This window comes from Coffea arabica, chromosome 3c, assembly GCF_036785885.1.
Source record: "Coffea arabica cultivar ET-39 chromosome 3c, Coffea Arabica ET-39 HiFi, whole genome shotgun sequence".
Lineage (NCBI taxonomy): Eukaryota > Viridiplantae > Streptophyta > Magnoliopsida > Gentianales > Rubiaceae > Coffea > Coffea arabica.
The window spans coordinates 3,842,793-3,862,878 of record NC_092314.1 but is presented as its reverse complement, the minus strand read 5'-3'; the positions used below and the strand labels follow the sequence as shown (position 1 = coordinate 3,862,878).

The following is a 20,086-nucleotide window of genomic DNA, read 5'->3' as shown; positions in this document are numbered from 1 at the left end:
CATCAATTAGATCTATTTTCACTAATTAAATCTAGGAAAAAATAATTAAGTCAACTAATTAATTGTTTAAGTTTCTCCACTAATTAGTTTGAGGGTTGAATAGTTAAAAAGTGCGTGATCTTGGTGGTGATACGGGATATATACATATGTTCAAAGATTTACTAATGGTGTGAAAATGGACAAGACACCATATATTGGTTGATGGTTTAATTAATAAAAGGATCAATTTGCTATATTAAAAGAGATAGGGTGAATCATTTTTTTGGAGTAGGATCCCCTTTTAATATGGGACTTGATCTCCTTTGCCAAGAGGCCCGGAATGGATTTAGTAGCACCAATAGTTGCATGAATGACAGCCTATGGAGAAGAGGCATTCAAGAACAAGAAATATTGCAATTGATCTTTGTTGTTAAACCAGTCCAAGAATATTCACCAAGCTCATGGAAAGATGAAATAAAAATTATGCAAGTTTTAGACAGTGAAGCTGTTCCTGTTGGTAGGTGTGCCAAAATGATGGGACAAGCTTCAAGTGTGAATACTTCACGGATGAAGTCATCGGTTGGTACTGCAGTTGAATGCAGTAATTAAGTTGCAACCAAAGAAAAAAATCAACAGAATACTTGTAAAAGTTTCTTAGGACAGAGAGGGGAGAGTTTTGGAATAAGAAGAGAAAAAAGCACTAACAGAGAACCCTGCTTGCAAAAGGGTGCAATTCATGTAATTAAGGACTTCAAACGAGTTGTGCTACGATAAATTTGAGAAAAGATGAGATATGTTCAGCAAAATGAATAAAAAAAAAAAAAGCAGTGACAAGAAAGAAAAATAAAAGGTCTCATTTCGTTATTGTATCCTTTTTTTTTTTAGCAGAAGAAAGATGAGTTTTAAGAAGTAGAGAGGGGGAAGGGAGATTGGGATACAGGGCCTCTGAGTTATGCAATTTTAATGCTGACCATTAGACAATCATTTCATTTAACAAGTTATTGGAAGAAGGAAGCTTAATTAAGTTTTGGCAATTCATTTGCACCTTAAGGAAAAAGTAGCTATCAATTTCAACCAAGATGATACTGATAATGTGATGTAGATAACCTACAATCACGGGCCTTTTCCTTTGTTCACTGTACTTTTAACTGAGAAATATATGTACACACCTCCTTTCTTTCTTTCATTTAAGGTATATGCATGAACATTCTGCCTATTTACACAATTGTTTTGTTGGCATACATTCGAATTCTGTTGAAACTGAAACATCAAGATTAAATGAAAATCTAATTCTATGTAGATGAATGTACAGTTTAGAATTCAAAACAAGCTGTCCCCAAAAGTTGAGAAAATTTTCGGGGTGATTTTTGGCTCCCTTATTGACTGTCTGAAAAAGAGCCTAAAACCAACAAAACACATTATTATTGCATTCAACAAACTCTCAATTTCTTCTGTTGAATCTACTACGACAGTAATTGTAATAGGAAAATAAAAATAGATACTAGTAGCTTTTTATGCTCCAACAATTAAACTTTACCACGGGATTTCACAGATTTGTACACATTAGTTGCTGTGGTCCTCTAGATTCAAGTCTATGTCAAATCATCAATTGAATCTAAATGTACCTCCACAATTGAGATCCAATTATTGGTGGAAATCACTATGAGAAACTATTGGCATGACATTCATTCTCTAGTCACATTCTGTCATTTCTCAAAATTTAATGATGATAAATTATGCTTAACCCTCACTGCTCAAAAAACATTCGCACCTGATGAGAATGCTACAATATTTAAAGCCAGTATCCCACCATAGCTTGTCATCATTAAAGCAGAGCCTCTTTTCGTATAGCATCTGAGAAAAAGAAATTACTATCTCGTTTAACACAAAAAAAGGGAAAGAAAATTCTTTACAAGAAGCTTGTCCGCAGCTTATAGTACGAGTACTATTGAATACAGAAAGCAACTGGACCTCAGAAAAAAAATGTCATCACTCATCTTAATATCTGAACCGCATTCTTTGACTCTATTGACCCAAGATAGGGAAAGGAAATTACTTTTATGGGGCCAATACAGCAACATTCTGCAATATTCTAGCTAAGTCCATTAATCTCTTTGAATGGACCAATATCGGATAGCAATGATCTATCTGATGAAAATTTCAAAACTAGACGGATTCTTGATAGGAATCGTGCATTCGACATTTGTATGGTATGCTTTGGTTCAACTCTGTAGGTGATGCAGATGATGAAAAGTAACAAACATGAAATGTGTTAGCTCCTATTATGATTAAGTTGTTGTCTTATTAGAAATATATATATATATTTTTTGGTGAATGATCCTTCCCCTATCACTTACGTTTGCTTAGAGTTGAGACCTTTCCATACTTTCAGCTTGCTTTAGATGAAGTTCAATGTTTTTTTTTTGGGTCTCACTATTCTATTGGATTTACAAGGTTGATAGGCCAATATCAAGTACTCCTTGGATCATATTGAAATTAACAAATTCCGAGTCTCATTCGACAAGCTTCCGAACTGCGAAGGTTTCCCAATAGTTCAAAATGTATAGCTTAATTTGATGCATGACTTCTGCCCGAAAGCTGCTTATTGCAAATAACCTTCCCAAAAGACATGATAAGTTTGCCAATGAATGATTCTGGCAGTCCTAATATATATCCTTTGAGTTTCTAAGACAGTAAGAGAGTCTCATATCAAGTCTCAAATTGTCACTTGGTTATCTATTCTATTACCATGCCTTTTTGAGGCTACCTTAATGCTAGCATTAGGCTAACAATATACCTAGCTAGTGGTTGCAAAAATATATGCATGATTAGGTGAGAATTGTTACAAGCTCCTCACATTAGAATCTAGCTAGCTTTCAACCCCCCACTTGTTAATTAGCACTTAGTATCATGTTGGTGCCAATTATTTTCGAGCACTTTGGTAGCAACCTATTAGGAATTTAACTGTAAATTGCTACGAATATCAAGGATAATCAGGATTGTTTAGAATAACATCTATGAATATCAGGGGAAATCGGGTTCTTGTAAATTATAGTCTTGGAATTAAGTCTTATTAGTTTGTGGTTGGTATTTGCTTCCACTAGTATATGAATTGTAACACAATATTAATACTAATATATGTTTTTACTAATATATATGTCTTTACTAACATCCCTTTTCCTTTGCCGTCACTTGCTAATTTCTCCAACAAATACATGACCATAAGCTTCAGTGGATTGGAAAGATGCCAATACTGTAGCAAATCTTTTAAGCACCTATGCAAGAGTAGTTTCTAATTCTCGTGAATGTGGTTATGATATTCTTCCATGCAACTAATCTGCTAGATGAAGGAATATGGATTTGTCAATTAATGAAATTAAAGTCCGTTTTCTTTCTTTCTTTCTTTCTTTCTTTTTTTTCCTAAAGAGAATTGCCATTTTCCATTTCTTTTATCTAACAATTGTTAATTTTAAGAAGGCACAAGAAAGGGAGAGAGGGACGGCAATGGAAAGGCACATGATCATTTCTTTTCTTCCCTTTTTTCCCCTTTTTAACTTGCAGATTATGATAGTCGAGAACATGAGTCAAAAACTATGTACATAAAACGGAGAATTAATGCTAATTGGTTTACATTACATCACATAACAGCTTCTTTTAAATGTTCTTATATATATGGGCAAATTCCACTTTACCCCCCTGTGGTTTAGCGTTTTTTCACATAACCTTCCTATGGTTTTAAAAGCTATACATAACCCCCTTATGGTTTGGATTAAATTATCAAAGTGACGGAAATGATCATTCATAACGGTGTCACCTAAAATGTCAAAAATACCGTTATGTAAAGTTGAAATTTATGTATTAACCAAGGGGGGTTATGTGTATATTTTAAAAATCATAAGGGGGTTATATGGTAAAGTATTAAACCATAAGGGGGTTATATGGTAAAATATAAAAATCATACGGGGTTAATGTGTCATGTATTTATAAGGGTAATTTTGACATTTTTAGAAGTTCCGTTACGAGTGACTATTTCCGTTACTTTGATACTTTAATCCAAACCATGAGGAGGTTATGTATAGCTTTTGAAACCATAAGGGGGTTATGTAAAACAAGGGAAAACCACAGGGGGGTAAAATGTAATTTACCCTATATATATAGATATATATATATATATATATATATATTCTTTCTTATAACAAAATTATACGGACCAAAAATCCTAGATAGGTGAAAATGTTGAATAGCTCACTTCATATGCTATTTGTTTTGATAATCGTTAGGAACCTCGACATATTAGACATCATGTATCCTACTAACTTAACTACTTTCCTAAGAAGCCACAATATCACATAGGGCTTGCTCTCAGTTGATTATTTGAACTAATTATGGATTCTGATTTTGGATAATCAGTTTTTGTTATGTTATTGATTGCTGTTTTTGTATTCTGATTATAGATTTTTTTAATTACTAAAAAATTAAAATTTATAATCACCTAAACAATAGCTTTTATTGATTATGATTATTCTTTATAATCAATTTCTGTGATTAAATTTTCTAAAATCTAAAGCAACTGAGAGCAATACCATATTTGACTATATGATCACATTGTTCCTCCCAAGAAAAAAGTTTGAAGTAGAAAAAAAAGTTCTATTAATAGAAAATCCATGTCAATACATTTAATCCTAATTGGATCAAATTCACTAAAAAAGGAAAAACTGTAATCAAATTCCCAATGCAGAAAAACAAACAGGATTTCAACCAACTCATGACATATAGTAATTCTTCCATTGAAACGTTGTCAATTCCAAAAGGGTAAAAAAAAACAAAAAAAACCCTCCGTGATAAACCTAATATACAGAAAATTTTTTCATAATTTTAAAATGTATAATACGAGATCTCATGCTTTGAATTAAATTGTAAAAGTGACGGAATCCGTTAAACTTAACAGAAATGGACGAAATGACAAAAATGCCCTGATATAATTAAGTAAAAGACATCTTAACAAAATCATTTGTTTTATTCTCTAAAGAGAGAAAATTGATAGCTAAAGGGTAGAATAGATATATTTGTTAAAAATTAAGTATAAATTTTTTTTTTAAAGTTTCAATAAGTCATTTCCATTAAATTTAACGAATTTCGTTACTTTTATAATTTAGTTCAAAGTATGAAGTCTCATGTTATATATTTTGAAATCACGGAAGACTTTTCTATATATTAGATTTATCACCGGAGACTTTTTTTGTTTTTTACCCATTCCAAAATTATCAGACAGTGAAGATGGCTATAGTAAATGGGAAAAGGACACATCCTCTAGAACTGCAAATGGTGTAGGGTTGATGGACGTGGCAATACCAGCAACGTGCAAAGGGTAGACTAAGGAAAGAGAATATTATGTAATCCTCAAAGGAGACGGGTGACAACCAGGCAACAGCAACTGGCGTGTTTCCCACTTGAGAAGATATACATGTATTTAGTACTGTCATGGGAGATTTCTGTACATACACATTCAGGGCCCAAATCAAAGAGATGAACCAACCAACCAAACCAAACCAAACAATCGTACCCTCCCGTGTGAAATTTGTACCCCACCGGTCAGAACAATATCAGAGTTCAGAACCAGCCACCACACGAATGTGTATATGGACTTGTGGTTCTTCTCAATTCCAGTCTCATTCCCTAATTAAAGGCACCTCTACTTGAACATGGAATATCGGTTTCTTCTCAAAGTCCGCTCACCTAACAAAACCAGTTAGGCTCCTAATTGAGTCTTCTAGTCTGAAAATACGTTTTGTTACCATGAGAATTGAACTAACCACTGTATGTAGTTAACCAGTCCTTCGCTCAATTGAACATTTTAGCTTAAAATATATGTTTTCTTTTCTAACAGTATATATACCAGCCTATATATCTATGTTACTTAATATGAACTATATTTTTAAGGTTTGTGCATGAGATGCATCTTTAATATGAACTATATCCATGCGCGGATGCACTCGTAAGAATGGGAGGCAGATTACAATCCAACTTTGTAATTTTTGCTAATTGTCTTCAAGACCTTGCTTTTGTTTATGATGAGGACTTGAAAGGGATCTGTTTTCTCCGCACTATCTCTTCTGCAATGTAATAGATAGGACGAAACTATGTTGTTTATTAATGTTTAATCCCTATTTTCACCAAAAAAAAAAAAATCTTTACATGCTTTTATAAGCTGTTAGTGTAGTCTAGATTAATCGTTTAGTTTATGTATTTCGCTTATATAATATAGCTGTTAGTGTAGTCTAGATTAATCGTTTAGTTTACGTAATAAACTAATTCAATACAGAATTACCTTTTTTCTGTATAAATGGAATATCTGGAACGCGAAACCTGTCACTTATACCCACAGCTCAAAACTACTTAAAATGTCAGATAGCTGCTTTAAATGTGCAGGATGGTACTTCGAGCAGGATACCAAATTTTTGCTCAGCTTACGAAATTGACTGCCTCTTTTCTTTTCTTTTCTTTTCTTTTTTTCCCGTTTCACGGCCCTTATGTTTGTTTTTTCCACATTAAAGATTAATCGTTTTAAATATGTTTTAAATTTGATAAAAGTTTCGTGCAAAAAGTTTTGAAAAAGCTATCTCACTCCGTGTGTAAGTATTTAATTCCTACTACAACCTAATGAAAATAACTAAATCACACACTCCCAAATAAGTCTAAAATAACTGAAATGTATACAAGGTGCTCTGGACGTATCAATTTAAGGTACTTAACGCAAATTACTTGCAGATAGCCTCAAATAAAATCTAAAAAATCAAGAATAAGGTAGATATAAATTCCGTACATGTTAGCTTTACGTTTTAATTGCTTTATTTGTATATGTGTACAGAAAATAAAACATAATGAAAATGTAAGACCAAAATAAAATAATGTGCCACAGGTTTTCTCCGCTCGGTGGGTCGACGGTTGATAGCCGCCATAGCATGCCCGGCCAGTCAGATATTACTTGATGAAACGATGAAGACATTTTTCTTGGGAATCAGAAAATTTAACCAGAAAAAATGTCAAAGAAAATTGCATAAACATAAGATCAACTGAAAAGGGAATGAAGCTTTCTGTATATTGAATAAGCTAATTTAATTGTGTTTGTCCAAGGTTTTGGCTGCAGAAAAAAAAAATATTCATGAGATAAAACCAAAAAGACATAGTTTTGTACTTTTCTTGATGCATTTGCTAGAAAAGGATTTTCTACTTCAAGTTGATTGTTAAGAAGCAGGCAATCAGCATTATCTGCAATTTTTAGTTTTGAACCTTGGCGTGTTATGAGAATCTCTGTTGTTCACGTCTAAAGAAGATGTAACGCGAGTTGGATCTTGATTCCTGGGGACAACAAGCATAAAACAATCACATCATCATCGTTTTTTTTCGTTTTTTTTTTTTTTTGGTTCCTATCATTTGTTTATCTTTTCTTTTTTTGTCCTTGTCTTTTTTTTTTTTTCTTCTTTATAGGTTCAGGAGAGTATTGTGTATTATCTACTGTTGATTAAAGTATAAAATAGATATCATGATTTGTATTTAGAAACTGAAAAAAAAGGCTTAAGTATCTCGTTAATCAGCTTTCGTTTACAAACTCAATTATCCCCAATGGAATTTCAACAACAATACCTGGAATTAAAGAAAAACTTGCATTAGTCCAAAAAAAAAAAAAAAAACTGAAAACCTAGGGCTACTTCTAGCAACTAATTTGACATATTCTAGAGCTAAAAATCTGCAGTAGTGTCTACCCTTAAAAACTTCCATCTAGTTGTGCAATATTTATAACATTTAGTGAAAAATGATACGATTTTGGTGTAAACGTTGTTAACTCGTGCAACTTATTCACGATTACACAAAAAATTTACGAATTTACACCAAAAATCATAAGAATCACAGGAACGGTACAGAATTAACTAGAGAGGCCCTTGATCCTAGAGAGAGAGAGAGAGGAGGGAGGGGGGGAGGCCCGGGAGGGTGTATGCATGGTAGTTGGGTAGTTCAGACTTTAGAGCAGGGATTGACTTGCTTGAACAGCACAAGCTAAGAGATCTCTGAGTTTCATATGCACATGGTAGAAAGAGACATCAAGAGGGCTGGAGGTGGAGATGGAGGTGAAGGGGTTGAAGGAAGGGGAGGTGGGTGGGTTGGATCATGGATGGACTTGTGGGGCGGATTTGTATTGATAACACACGAACTGGACCAATATATATCTGAAGATTGTGAAGACTGCACAACACAACAAAGTGTGGTGGAACCTTTGTTTGATATAATAGCTCGGAGTGGTCCTGTCCGCTGGCCAGAGATGATAAGGGTTTTCAGAAGGGAAATCCCCACGGATTTATTGCTGGAAAAGGTGACCTTCCCCCCACTCTGACAGCCTCTATTTTGTTATTATGCTCATATATATATGTTGGGAGTTGAAGTTTCATGAGTTGGTTTCCCTTGTGTATTGATGTTCTTCGGGACCACTTTTATACATACATGCGTAACATATATACTGATTACCTTGTGTTTGTCTTCTTGTCTAGCCTTTGGAAGCTCCTGCACCCAAGAATCCTGATCCAACCTCATCATGCATGATGTATTCATATACAGACACTGCCTTCTCTGTGATCTAATCAACGAATTAGTTAGCACAGAAAAAAAAACTGCTTTCTTAATTAATTACTCTCGTTTAATTTGCAAACGATGAAAAGGGAGAATATATACAAATGGCCCTTGTGGTATGTCATTACATGAAGTTTACTTTCACATTCTCGTTTACGTGGCCTAGTGTTGAAGGTTATTAATCTAACTCTTTAGCCTGCGCACCAGTAAAAGCTTTTGTTTATTGCGTTATTCTGGTCAGGCGCTTAAAAGCTGTATTCACGCTCATCTTTTATGCAAAAGAGTTTGAGCCATAATCACGCCCTCTTTTAAAAGGTTCCCAAAACCCTAATAATGAGTGACGCCAACTTTGCAGACAATGCCTTGAAGGCCAAAAGTTGAAGACGAAATTTTGTCTTCGATCCCGTGCAGTAAATGGCCAACCTTTTTTCCCTCAAAGCTGATATTCTTCATGTTCATTGCTATGAGTTTGAGGTAGCTTTAGCTGATACAAGTTTGGCAGTGTCTGTACATCACATATCATGTGCCTTTAGCTTCAAGAAAGAGATACAAAATTTCTTGTAACATGAACCAACAGGTTAGCTGCTGTTTCTACATTCTGAGGAATGGACCAAGCTTAATACGAGGACTAGGAGCCGACTGAAATGGATAAAAGAAAAGGATGACTCAAAGAAGCAAGATTCAAAGCACTGACAACTAAAATGTAATGTCTCTATCATCACCTCGTTTAATAATTAATTAATACACATTTTTTATGCCATTTAAATGATCAGAACACTAGCATTATTATCATTATTATCAATTTTCCTTTCAGTTAGACATTAATTAGCGTAATCCCTCCAATCAAAAGTCTCAAATAGTCTGTTCCCCCTCGTACGTGGTCAGATCTTGCCCAGTCATGAAGCCAACTTAACCAGCTGGTCAATATAGGGCTCCTCTGATGAGTCATTTGTCATATCCTAACTTCAAAAAATATATATATCTATATTTTTGTGTGGACATGAAAATATTGAACAGTTGGACACAGTCCTAATTGGTTCGTTTTGAATCACAAACTTGATGTTCTTCAGATCCAGGAAAAATCCTTATTTTGATTTCAAGTACAACGGGTGTGTGAAGAATAATTAGCTTACAGCTTTCATTGCATGCCATGGTACTGTACTGCTTGGTTATATCTCATTCTCATCGTCCAAAGTTTTCCAGCTAACTTTGCAGCGGTCTTGATGAGTGTAGCTGTCCCTTTGTATTTTCTTTCAGCAATTATGACGAAAAGCAAAGCAATCAAACCTTAGCTTGGACAACAAAACAAGTCGATCCATCCTTCCTACTAAAAGTTGTTTGATATTGAGAGCTAGCAATGCCGACAGATTAATATCTAAATTTCAGAAAATAAAGATAATGTTCTGCTGTACACTTACTATTTTTCTTCAAAAAGGTATATCATCTTTCTTTTCTAAATTTTTTTTAAGACACATATATTTATGGAAAACGAATAGAATTAAAAAAAAAAATCTCCAACGTCTATAAAGGGGGGAAAAAATTGGAGTGGCGGATTCGTGCTCCTTTGATAGTTCTATTACAGAGCGATCTGTACTAGTACTGCAACTGCATTCAAATTTTTATGAATCGCAATTATTTTCTGTTAATCTTCATTAAACTTTTTTAAGGTTCATATTCCGAAGGAAAAAAGAGCCACCCTCACGTTTGCTTATTCTTTTCTTTCCTTGTCACTATAATTGTAGGTATAGGAATAATCTTTTGTATAGCCATCAAGTAAAAGTTTATTCCATGTTTTGACTGACTATAGATATAAGTTATAACAATACAAAGTTCTGCATACGGGTGATTTTGAAACGCAAAAGCTGCTACTCCTCGTTTTATAAAAGTTTCCCCGCCTCCGCCCTGTTCCCCCCGCTCCCCTACCCAACCCATGTCCCCTCCTCCGCCTTCACGTTTGCTTAATTATTCTGTTGAAATTTTAACAAAATATTACATCGTTTTATCGTAATCACATAATATGTTACTTAATTCATACAAATATATTTATATAATAACAATAATATAGCATTTATTTCGTATTACACATATAGAAACATGCATAGTTAGTATACTACGTTAAAATCTAGGCGGGAACGGGGCAAGGGATGTGCCGGGATATGTTCCCCCATCCCCTGTCCCATTCCTCCCATGCAAGACGGGCATCCACCTTCCTTGCCATCTCTAGTTCTGCATGTGTTTGACCATTGCTAAATCCCTTTCTATAGTTCAACAAGGCAAGAGCGATTAATCTGTCAATCGCACACTAATAACATAGACCATGAATGATACAGTATTGTTCTTAGGGCAGTAATGATCTATATCATTACCTGAGCCATTGCCTAATAATGAAGTTAGCATAAACAATGAGCTAAATGAGATTTGAAAAATAAAAATCATGAAGCAGCAAAACAGATTCATATTTCCACCGACCCACTAAATGATTAAATGATTGTCTTTTTGTACCATTAGCTTGCATATGCGTCTTAAGGAACATTTTTACAATGAAGTTTCATAATTCTAGATTGGATAATTTACAGATGATTCAATGAAGTATCTACGAAACTCAATCAACATATCCTTAATATTTTTCCCACCGACAATTCGTTTTAATCAAATCGCTGCAGTCACTAATCATTTCCAATCGAATGATAATGCAGGGACTCCAATAGTTAAGAAGAAAAACCAAGAAAAAGTGGGGAGACTGGGACTTAAAATAAAGTGAACTGTCCTTCGATGTAGGGGACAGAGAATGGCATCTTCTTTGAATTGTATGTACTGAAACCCAAATATGCTGCATGCTTCCTTCTGACTGACTCAACATATTCCTTCTCAATAACTTAATGAACATGCACTTCATGTAAGAATCCCAGCTGAAACAGGAATCACAAGCTTAAACTAACATGAAATGAAGGGAGAAATCCTTTGTTTTATTATAATGTTCAACATTACTGATTTGTGTGTGTGTGTGTGTATATATATATATCCCCATTGGTCTTTTTTTTTTTTTCCTTTGACAAGAACCATTGGTCGTTAGTAATTAGTATGTTTTATTTTTCTTCTTTGACAAGAACCATTAAAAACTCAAATAATGAAAAAAAAAATGATACATAGATCATCATGAGTTCTATAACAACCAACACAGAGATCCTTTTTGATCTGTATACAATTCTTTTTTTTTTTTGGCTTTCTAATTTCCCCTATTGATCGTCTTGAATTAGCATCTCGATCATTTCACATGCAGATGGAACTTTTCAAATTATATTGCTCAAACTTCTTAGTACGTATATGTTCAGACTCCAGACCAAACTGGTAGTATTAAAACCGTATACGGGCAATTCTTGAAGTTTTGAACAAGTTATTAATTTGCTGCTTCTTTTTGACTAAAGGCACAAAAGTGAAAAAAACCATTTGCAATTACTGGGCACTTTCCCTGAGACATGATGCCACACGTACGCGGCTAAATAGACTGGACCCTAATGTTGATGAAAATTAGCACAACACACAAGTCCATGGAATGAGAATCTCGTGGGTTTGAAATGATTCGGACAAACAAACAAGGTGGGGCTTTCCTTGAAAGTACTTGTGTCTTTTGATTAATTGCTTATAATGTGGTTTCACTAATCAAGTTTGCTGTAATTGTTTCCTTAAGAGCTAATAAAGAGGTTTTGCAATCGACAAGAAGATTTTCTTCTTTGGGTTAAAGTTATACCTACTATAACTTGTTTGTAACTTTATCGCAGGCCATCAGAAAATAGGTAGCTTTTTCACGCATCTGGCTTAATGGAGTAATTGTGCATCCAGTATTGCCTCGTAGTTGCAAAAATAAAATAAAATTTTTTTTTTCTTGTTGCACCCCAAATTTAGATCCCAACTCCAATAGTAACTTTAAATATTGCAGTAATTGATCTGTGGCACGAGGTTGTACCATAAAGGACCTAAAAATATTGCTGTCTCAATAGCCTCAAGTATCAACTAATTTCATTAGTTAGGAACTTATTATCTACATGTGGCGCACTTCAATCCAAAACTCTTTTTAGTGCTCTCCTATCAAGAGCCAAATCTACATTTAGGGTGCGTTTGATAAAATTAAAGTTTGAAAACTAAAGTCTGAAATCTGAAATATGAATCCAATAAATTATTAAAATATTAAATATTAAATCTAATACATTTGAGTGTATATCACATTCAGTGATCAGCGAATGCTTTATCACTTAATTTTATGAGCAAGTTTTGTTTAGAAAATTCAGTGCCATTTAATTAATTCAAATATTTAATTTTTGGTTATCAAATGGTCTGAATATATTAAGATTTGAATCTACCAAATTTAAGTGTTGAACTGGATTATCAAATAGAGTCTCGCAGATACATGGAAGTTCAAGCTGAGAACAAATTGAAAAAACAAAATTATCAAGAGGCCCCAACCAATACAATCTTAATTGAAGCGCAAAGTTAAAAAAAAAAAGATTATTTGAATCTTGAAAGGAGGTATATTGTCCATTTTGGTGGACCAAAACTGCAAATATGGGAACTTTTTTGGTTGTAAGTGGTTTTTCTTGACCTTCCCGAACATGATGTTCTACCTTATTCGTACATCTACTATGCAGGATTGATTACAGGGCGTGGGAGGTGGATGCGTTGCTTTGGTAAGAAGTAGGAAGATTCAATGTCTTGGGAATGACTAGAAGTGTTTGCAAAGAAATTGATATGCCTAACTCTTCGGTCGCCAAAATTCTGGAGACTTTTTTGGCGCAAGACAAAGGGAGTCGTGAGTAATGTTATGCTTCTAAATCAAGAAATTATGGCATTTACCACCATAGTTCAAAGCCACGGTTGCGGTCGCGGTCATGGCTCAGACTGTTTCACATCAGCTTCAACATATTGGTCACAATTTCGATGAGACGTAAATTCTTAAAATATTTAATATTTTAAAAAATAAAAAAATATGATAAACAAAAATAATAAAAATTCGAATTGATTTGAAAACGATTCGACCGTTTCTATCCGTCTTGGAGATGTTTCGAACGAATTTTCTATGATTCGATCAAATTCTCGACGATTTATTATTTTGAAATTATCTCGTCCTGACATCGGAACGAAAACTCCTTTCCATTGACGACTCGACAGAGTCTTTGAACCATGTTTACCACCCAACTCCACCCCTACCCCCACCCCCAAAAAAACCTCCCCCAATCAAGATCAAAGTCCTCTCGTTAATTTTTCAAGATAAACAACTATACATAATGTTATGTTTCTAAATCAAGAAATTATGACATTTACCAACCTCCTCTCCCCCCCCCCCCCCCAAAACACACCCCCACACCAAAATCAAGATATTTTTCAAGATAAACAACTATATACAGAGACTCACAAATAGAATACTAACATATGATAAAGGTTGTATGCCCATTCACATTTGTACGCGGCTTGATCTAGTACTAGTTTTATTGTAGCTTGTGCAATTACTTGACAGTGGAGGAAAGGAAATCCTATTTGATTCATGGTCACAGAAACATCTCATCACAGATGACAAACGATTAAGGACACGTGCCTTGCTGTTAAACCTTTTTATGCCCCATATTTTTCTGCGATTGACTTCGGCTAAGATTTCAGAACCGAACAGAAATAACAAGTTCCATAAATAAGAGAGAGAATGTCCGGATTGAACTGAGACCAAAAAACTGAGTCAAATTACGTTATTAACTTCAAGACTTCCACTCTGGTTGCCTAGGGAGGAAAAAGAAAAAAACGGTACCGTTTTATGTGAAGTTAATGAACTGACATGATAGCTGGTTTGGAAAATACATGTAGAATTCCTTCGTCCGCGTCGATAGTTGGAGAAAAATGAATGGCAAAAAAAAAAAGAGAAACACAAAAATAAATCAATAAGTAATTGAAAATGGATTAGGGGCTATGACCTAGTAAACGCGATCATACTAATTGTGATTATAAAGCCACTAACCTTCAAATTATCCCAAAATTTGAACTAAGCAAAGTGGATTAATTCTCACATGCCTACTTTCTGTGGGTACCCAGTACCCATGTGGACCCGTTTAATTCACATGGGAGGTTCCTCCAAAGTCCAATCCCTCCCCCTCCTCAATCCAACGTTCCTGATTTCACTCCCGCGACCCCCTAAAACGCATCTTGACCGTCCCCATCGCGTTCTCGAAAGTCGTCCATCTGGGCGGCTGAGCCTGTCCAACTCTTGTCCCCTAAATGTAGGAGCAGCTGCCTCAAAGCTGCTGCTAATGCTGCCGACAGCTGAGCTTGCCTTTGTCCGAAAATCATGCACATTTCACACAAAAATATTAAGCCACCGCCTTAATACTTATTCACTTCTTCTATTGCTAGCACCATCATACAACTTAACTACTACTACTACTACCACTTTATAAAATCATACCCTATAAAACACCTTTCTTTGCAAGTTTGCGTTACAAACTTTACAATTTCTCCAACAGTTGCACATTACAAGTTGGTTAACAACATTTCTCTTTCCTTGCAAGAAAGCAGCATCTCTGCATAGAAATCTTGAAGAAGTGGGAAGAAAGTTTTTGGCTTTGATCAATCAGTTCAAGGTTCAAGAACTTGATTTTAGCATCTGGGGTGGCTCGGATTTGGTTATACAAGTGAAAGGTATAGAAGAGCTTGAGAATCTTGGAAGAATGGAGGCCATTGTGGCTCATGAAAATGATCTGAATCTCAAGGCAACTGAGCTTAGGTTGGGGTTGCCAGGCACTGACGAGTCTGAGAAAGAATCAGCATCATGTACTAAGAATAACAAGAGAAGCTTGCCTGAGTGCGCTGAAGAAAGTGCAAAAAACGATGATCTTGATGCTCAACATGGCGACCGCGAAGCTGCACCTGCTGCCAAGTAAGTTTCTGCATCAGTATTCTGGATATGAGAGAGTTTTCATTACTGGTAACATCTAAATGGTAGTGCAATCAGCTGATTGTTGGATTTTTTTTTGTGTTATGGCAGGGCACAGATTGTGGGGTGGCCACCAGTCAGGTCCTACAGGAAAAATAGTCTCCAACAAAAGAAGGCAGAAGCTGAGACTGGATTCTATGTCAAAGTGAGCATGGATGGTGCCCCTTATCTTAGAAAGATTGATCTGAAACTATACAAGGGGTACCCAGAGTTCCTCAAAGCTTTGGAAAATATGTTCAAACTCACAATAGGTGAGTATTCTGAGAGGGAAGGTTACAGAGGATCAGAATATGCACCTGCATATGAAGATAAAGATGGTGACTTGATGCTAGTTGGTGATGTTCCCTGGGAGTAAGTTCTCTCTCTCTCTCTCTCTCTCTCTGAGCTGTGCCTTGTAAACCTGTGTAATAATCGAGTTGCCTATCACTTTTGCAGAATGTTTATGTCATCCTGCAAGAAACTGAGAATCATGAAAGGATCAGAAGCCAGAGGCCTGGGATGTGGGGTATGAATATCCCAAAAGCTGCATCAGCCTACAAGAATTAGAAGAGAAGATACCTCTCAGGGAGAGAGGAATTCTCAGCTTGGGTTCTCGAAGAAGAACTTCGAAATTAAAAGCCTCTTGTAGAAAAACAGTTTTTTGTGGACTATGAATAGGAAGTTAACAGAAGAAAGGCCATAACAACTACAGGTTTTTTCTTTTTCAAGTTACAGAAGAACCGTGGTGGTTTCAGATCCTGTAACATTTGTGTTTTGCTTGTAATAATCCATCAGACAAAAACATATATATGATATTTGCTTTCACAGCAAATGTGTAAAGGAACATATACTCCTTGCCACCCAAATTTTGCTCATTTTTTCTGGAATATGAATATCAATTAACAGGGTTCAAAGCATACTTTTGTACATCATTCACCAGTTTGTCAGATTATAACTGTTACATTAGGAACTTAAATCAACAAGGATTTTTTCCTCAAGCTTTTATCAATTTCATGATTCCATTTTTATATATCGTAGCTTCTACTCCCATTGTTTACTATCATTCAAGACACGTAACTGGAGACCCTCTTAACCTTTAAAAAGCACTAAGAAATCCACTTTTTCCTTTTCTTTTTCTTGCTTGCTCATGGTCTGAAGTAATTTTTCAAAATCAAGTTGCCATTCTTATGATATAACTTTTGCAATTATAGAACTCCCTCGACATGAGGTCTTCCTATGGAATCCGTCCAAAAGCTGCAAAGCCTCAAAATTCTTTCTTCTACAAGAAAGTGACTAATTAATACAATTGGATTCCGATGATATAATATGTCCTTTGTTTTGGTGGCCAACAAACTAATACAATAAACTGCAGATACCAAACCATTCGCTGGAGGCTCAAATCTTGCCACTCTCCACTTCCCTACTTTAACTTTGACCAGAAACCTTTATTCTGACAATCATAAGAAAAGCTATGTAATTTTTAGCAGTTTGAAGAGAACTAAATAGCAGAAAATTTCTAAAAGTAATATTTGAAGAAATGTATAGCAAGAGAAAAAACTCCAATAAAATGCATAAGCCGCTTGTTGGGTTCTATAGTTCAATTCATTCCAGATCTGTGTTTTCTAAAAAGTCCCTCAAACTTGATTTTAGGACCTTAAGTCAGTACATGAAAAAGAGATTCAATAAAACAACTTAACATATGTTTCCACGTTCCCACTTCAGCACTTCACCACAGGGGTCCTAAGTATCAATTCAGTCATTGTCTTGGTTGTTACTGTTCAAAAGAGAATCACAAACATAGTTCGTGACTGACGAATTGCAGAAAATTCACATGCCAAATTCAGCAAACCAATGGTCAATAGTCAGAATTGGGAAACTAAGGCCAGAAAGATGGTAGAGGGCATTATCATCACTTCAACCAACTCCCGTTTCACAAGATTCCAAGTTAATCAACACTTCCATCTTCTTTTACTTTTCCACAGGGGAAGGGGAGAGGTATCGTGTCATTAGATACGAACTCTACAGCTTTGAAGATGTCCTTGTAAGATTTTCTTCCTCCACCCAGGGACAGGAAGATTCCGTTTCTACATTCATGCAATTGAATGTGTTTATGCAGGAGTATTGGTTATTACTTGAAACCTCTTCTGTTGTATTTGGCAATTTGGAATGGGTTACCCGAGTCATTTCTAACCATTGTGTTAGGTAGTTGGATCGCATGCAAGAATATCAAATATATATTTTCTTTCAGAATCCTATCGGGCGCTGGAGAAATTTTTTGTGCTCTGTGATCATTGTACTTTGGCATATATTTAAATCATAAAGATGGCCATTTTAGAGCCCAGTGCTATAAAGCAAGATACATGAATAGTTTCATTGAGAAAGGTAAAACATGTTGAATACATTATCTTTGAATGTATATAGATATTCAGATTGATGTAATGTTCTGCAGGTTCATTGAATTTCAGTCAGTCAATAACCAACAAGGGTAGAGGATGATGTATTCTTGGTCTACATAATGGGAAACAATGTAGTATGAATACAGACTACTCTAATTAAGATGCAGAAATTCTCTCCTCTGTCCTAATCCACAGAATCATCATTCAGTTTCCCCCTATCTCTTGAACCCACGGTTGCAAGGTCCACCCAGATTTCCTGAATTGATTTAATCACAGTGCAATGAAGGTATATCACTTCATTAACAAACTGTTGGACAAGTTAAATGAACAGTTTTAGACCACATTAACAATTGACTCAAATGAAGGATACAGATCATGTAACTTGAATATGTTACAGTTTGCCGCAATTTCCGCAATGATTTTTCAGAATATGCTTCTGCCATTTAATTAATCGGTATACACGAGAGGCGGAGAGAGAGTACTAAGACAGATTTGAGAATAATGAGATGGAGCAAATGTTAAAGAAAACAGAAAATTTCTCTGGGACAGCACCAAGATACTCATTAAAGATAACAGTCAAAAGACCTTCAGCTGATGTTACATTAAACCCTAATAAGCATTTCTATTCCCTTCCCTGCTTTGGAAAAGATATGAGCTTGCTTTACAAAGGAATGGTGAAACACAGCATTAAGATATTTTGAACAAACTATCCTGGACAAGGTTGTTTAAGGCAAGCTCGCTGAGCTATAATACATTTTGAAGCTGGCCATATACTAGCACATAAACTATCTTTCACTAATTGGAATGATTTCCTATCTTTAAGTCTGTGATGTTACACTTACGCGTACGCGGTTCAAATGTAGCATCAATTGCAAATTAGATCTGGAAGACTGGTATAGACACCAAATATGAAGGAAAATATAGCCACACATCGTTCTGAGGAAAATCAGGATAATATGCAAGTCCAAGCTCACAAACAGCCAAAACCCTGTACATCAAAGACATCATTCATACCACCAAACAGGTAAGTCCCGGATTAAACAAAACACAGATGAACACCTGGACATACCAGTATAATGCACTTGACCAGAAAGTTAAAGATTCAATGTACTGAAAAAACATAAAACATGCAAATGTTTGTTGCAATATTGACAAATATGAAGTATCAAAGTTAAAGGCAAACCTTAGGAGAAGGTTTTCAGATGCCCCTCCTTTCCGTCAATGGCTTGGAACATGACAATGACCGTCACGTCCTAAAAGTTACTCGAATGGGCATTCATGATAAAAGCGATCTAGCAATCACTAAACTTGTCAGCGAACCACTGTATCATATGCAATCTACAAGAGTACTGATTATCAGGCCACAGTATTTAGTGACATGGATGTATAGTGCCCGGATTTCTGTCTGACAAAGATTTATTCACCGATTCATTTACAAAGTCTTCTGAAAGTGACAATGAGAAGAGCAGAAAATGCATATCCATGGTAGCAGATTTAAGATACGAATATACAGTCAGCACGCATAAGTAAGACATATCCAATTATGCATACGCATTAAAGTGCCTAACCTAATCAAAATGTGTAATAGAACTGAAATTTTCTGCTGAAGTCCTCTACACCATTTTCTTGAGCTAGAAACATCAGAGAACCTTCCAGCAGCAGCATAAATATTTTCACAAAGGGTGGTAATCACCAGAGTTCTTTAGTTGAACCTTAAATTCATCAGCTGTTGAATTTAGACCAGCATAGAGACCATAGCCAAACATGCAATCCAGAATCAAGGCACAGCACAGGTCTGCAGGTGCCTGCATGTTGCCTATAAATATGTTACTTTTCACAGAACATGCATGTTTTTGGTGATCAATTATGCGTCACAGAAATCTAGAGTTAGAAAATGCAACAATTACCAGTACTTGGAAAAGTACTTTCATTGCCCATTATGAAACTTTTATCACTTTGAATACCTCCTCCTTAAAGCAGATGGTTTTTCACATATCCAGGAATCATAGTACAAGAAGGACTAGGATTATTCAGAGGAATCTGATCTGATAGGCATATAAAAGTCCGGGCTAGCAAATCAATTAATCCATTTATCATCATGGTCCATGACACCACATCCTTTCAAACATTTCCTCCCGGT

The 20,086-nt window shown here is 35.4% G+C and overlaps 1 protein-coding gene across 1 annotated transcript; it reads left to right on the top strand.

The window, feature by feature from the left end:
* Positions 1–14,905: 14,905 nt before the first annotated feature.
* LOC113734215 (auxin-responsive protein IAA4) lies at positions 14,906–16,396 on the top strand. The gene is made up of 3 exons (XM_027260617.2): positions 14,906–15,514; positions 15,623–15,922; positions 16,007–16,396. Exons 1-3 carry the CDS (start codon positions 15,306–15,308, stop codon positions 16,080–16,082), a joined length of 585 nt encoding a protein of 194 aa, XP_027116418.2. The 5' UTR covers positions 14,906–15,305; the 3' UTR covers positions 16,083–16,396.
* Positions 16,397–20,086: the final 3,690 nt, after the last annotated feature.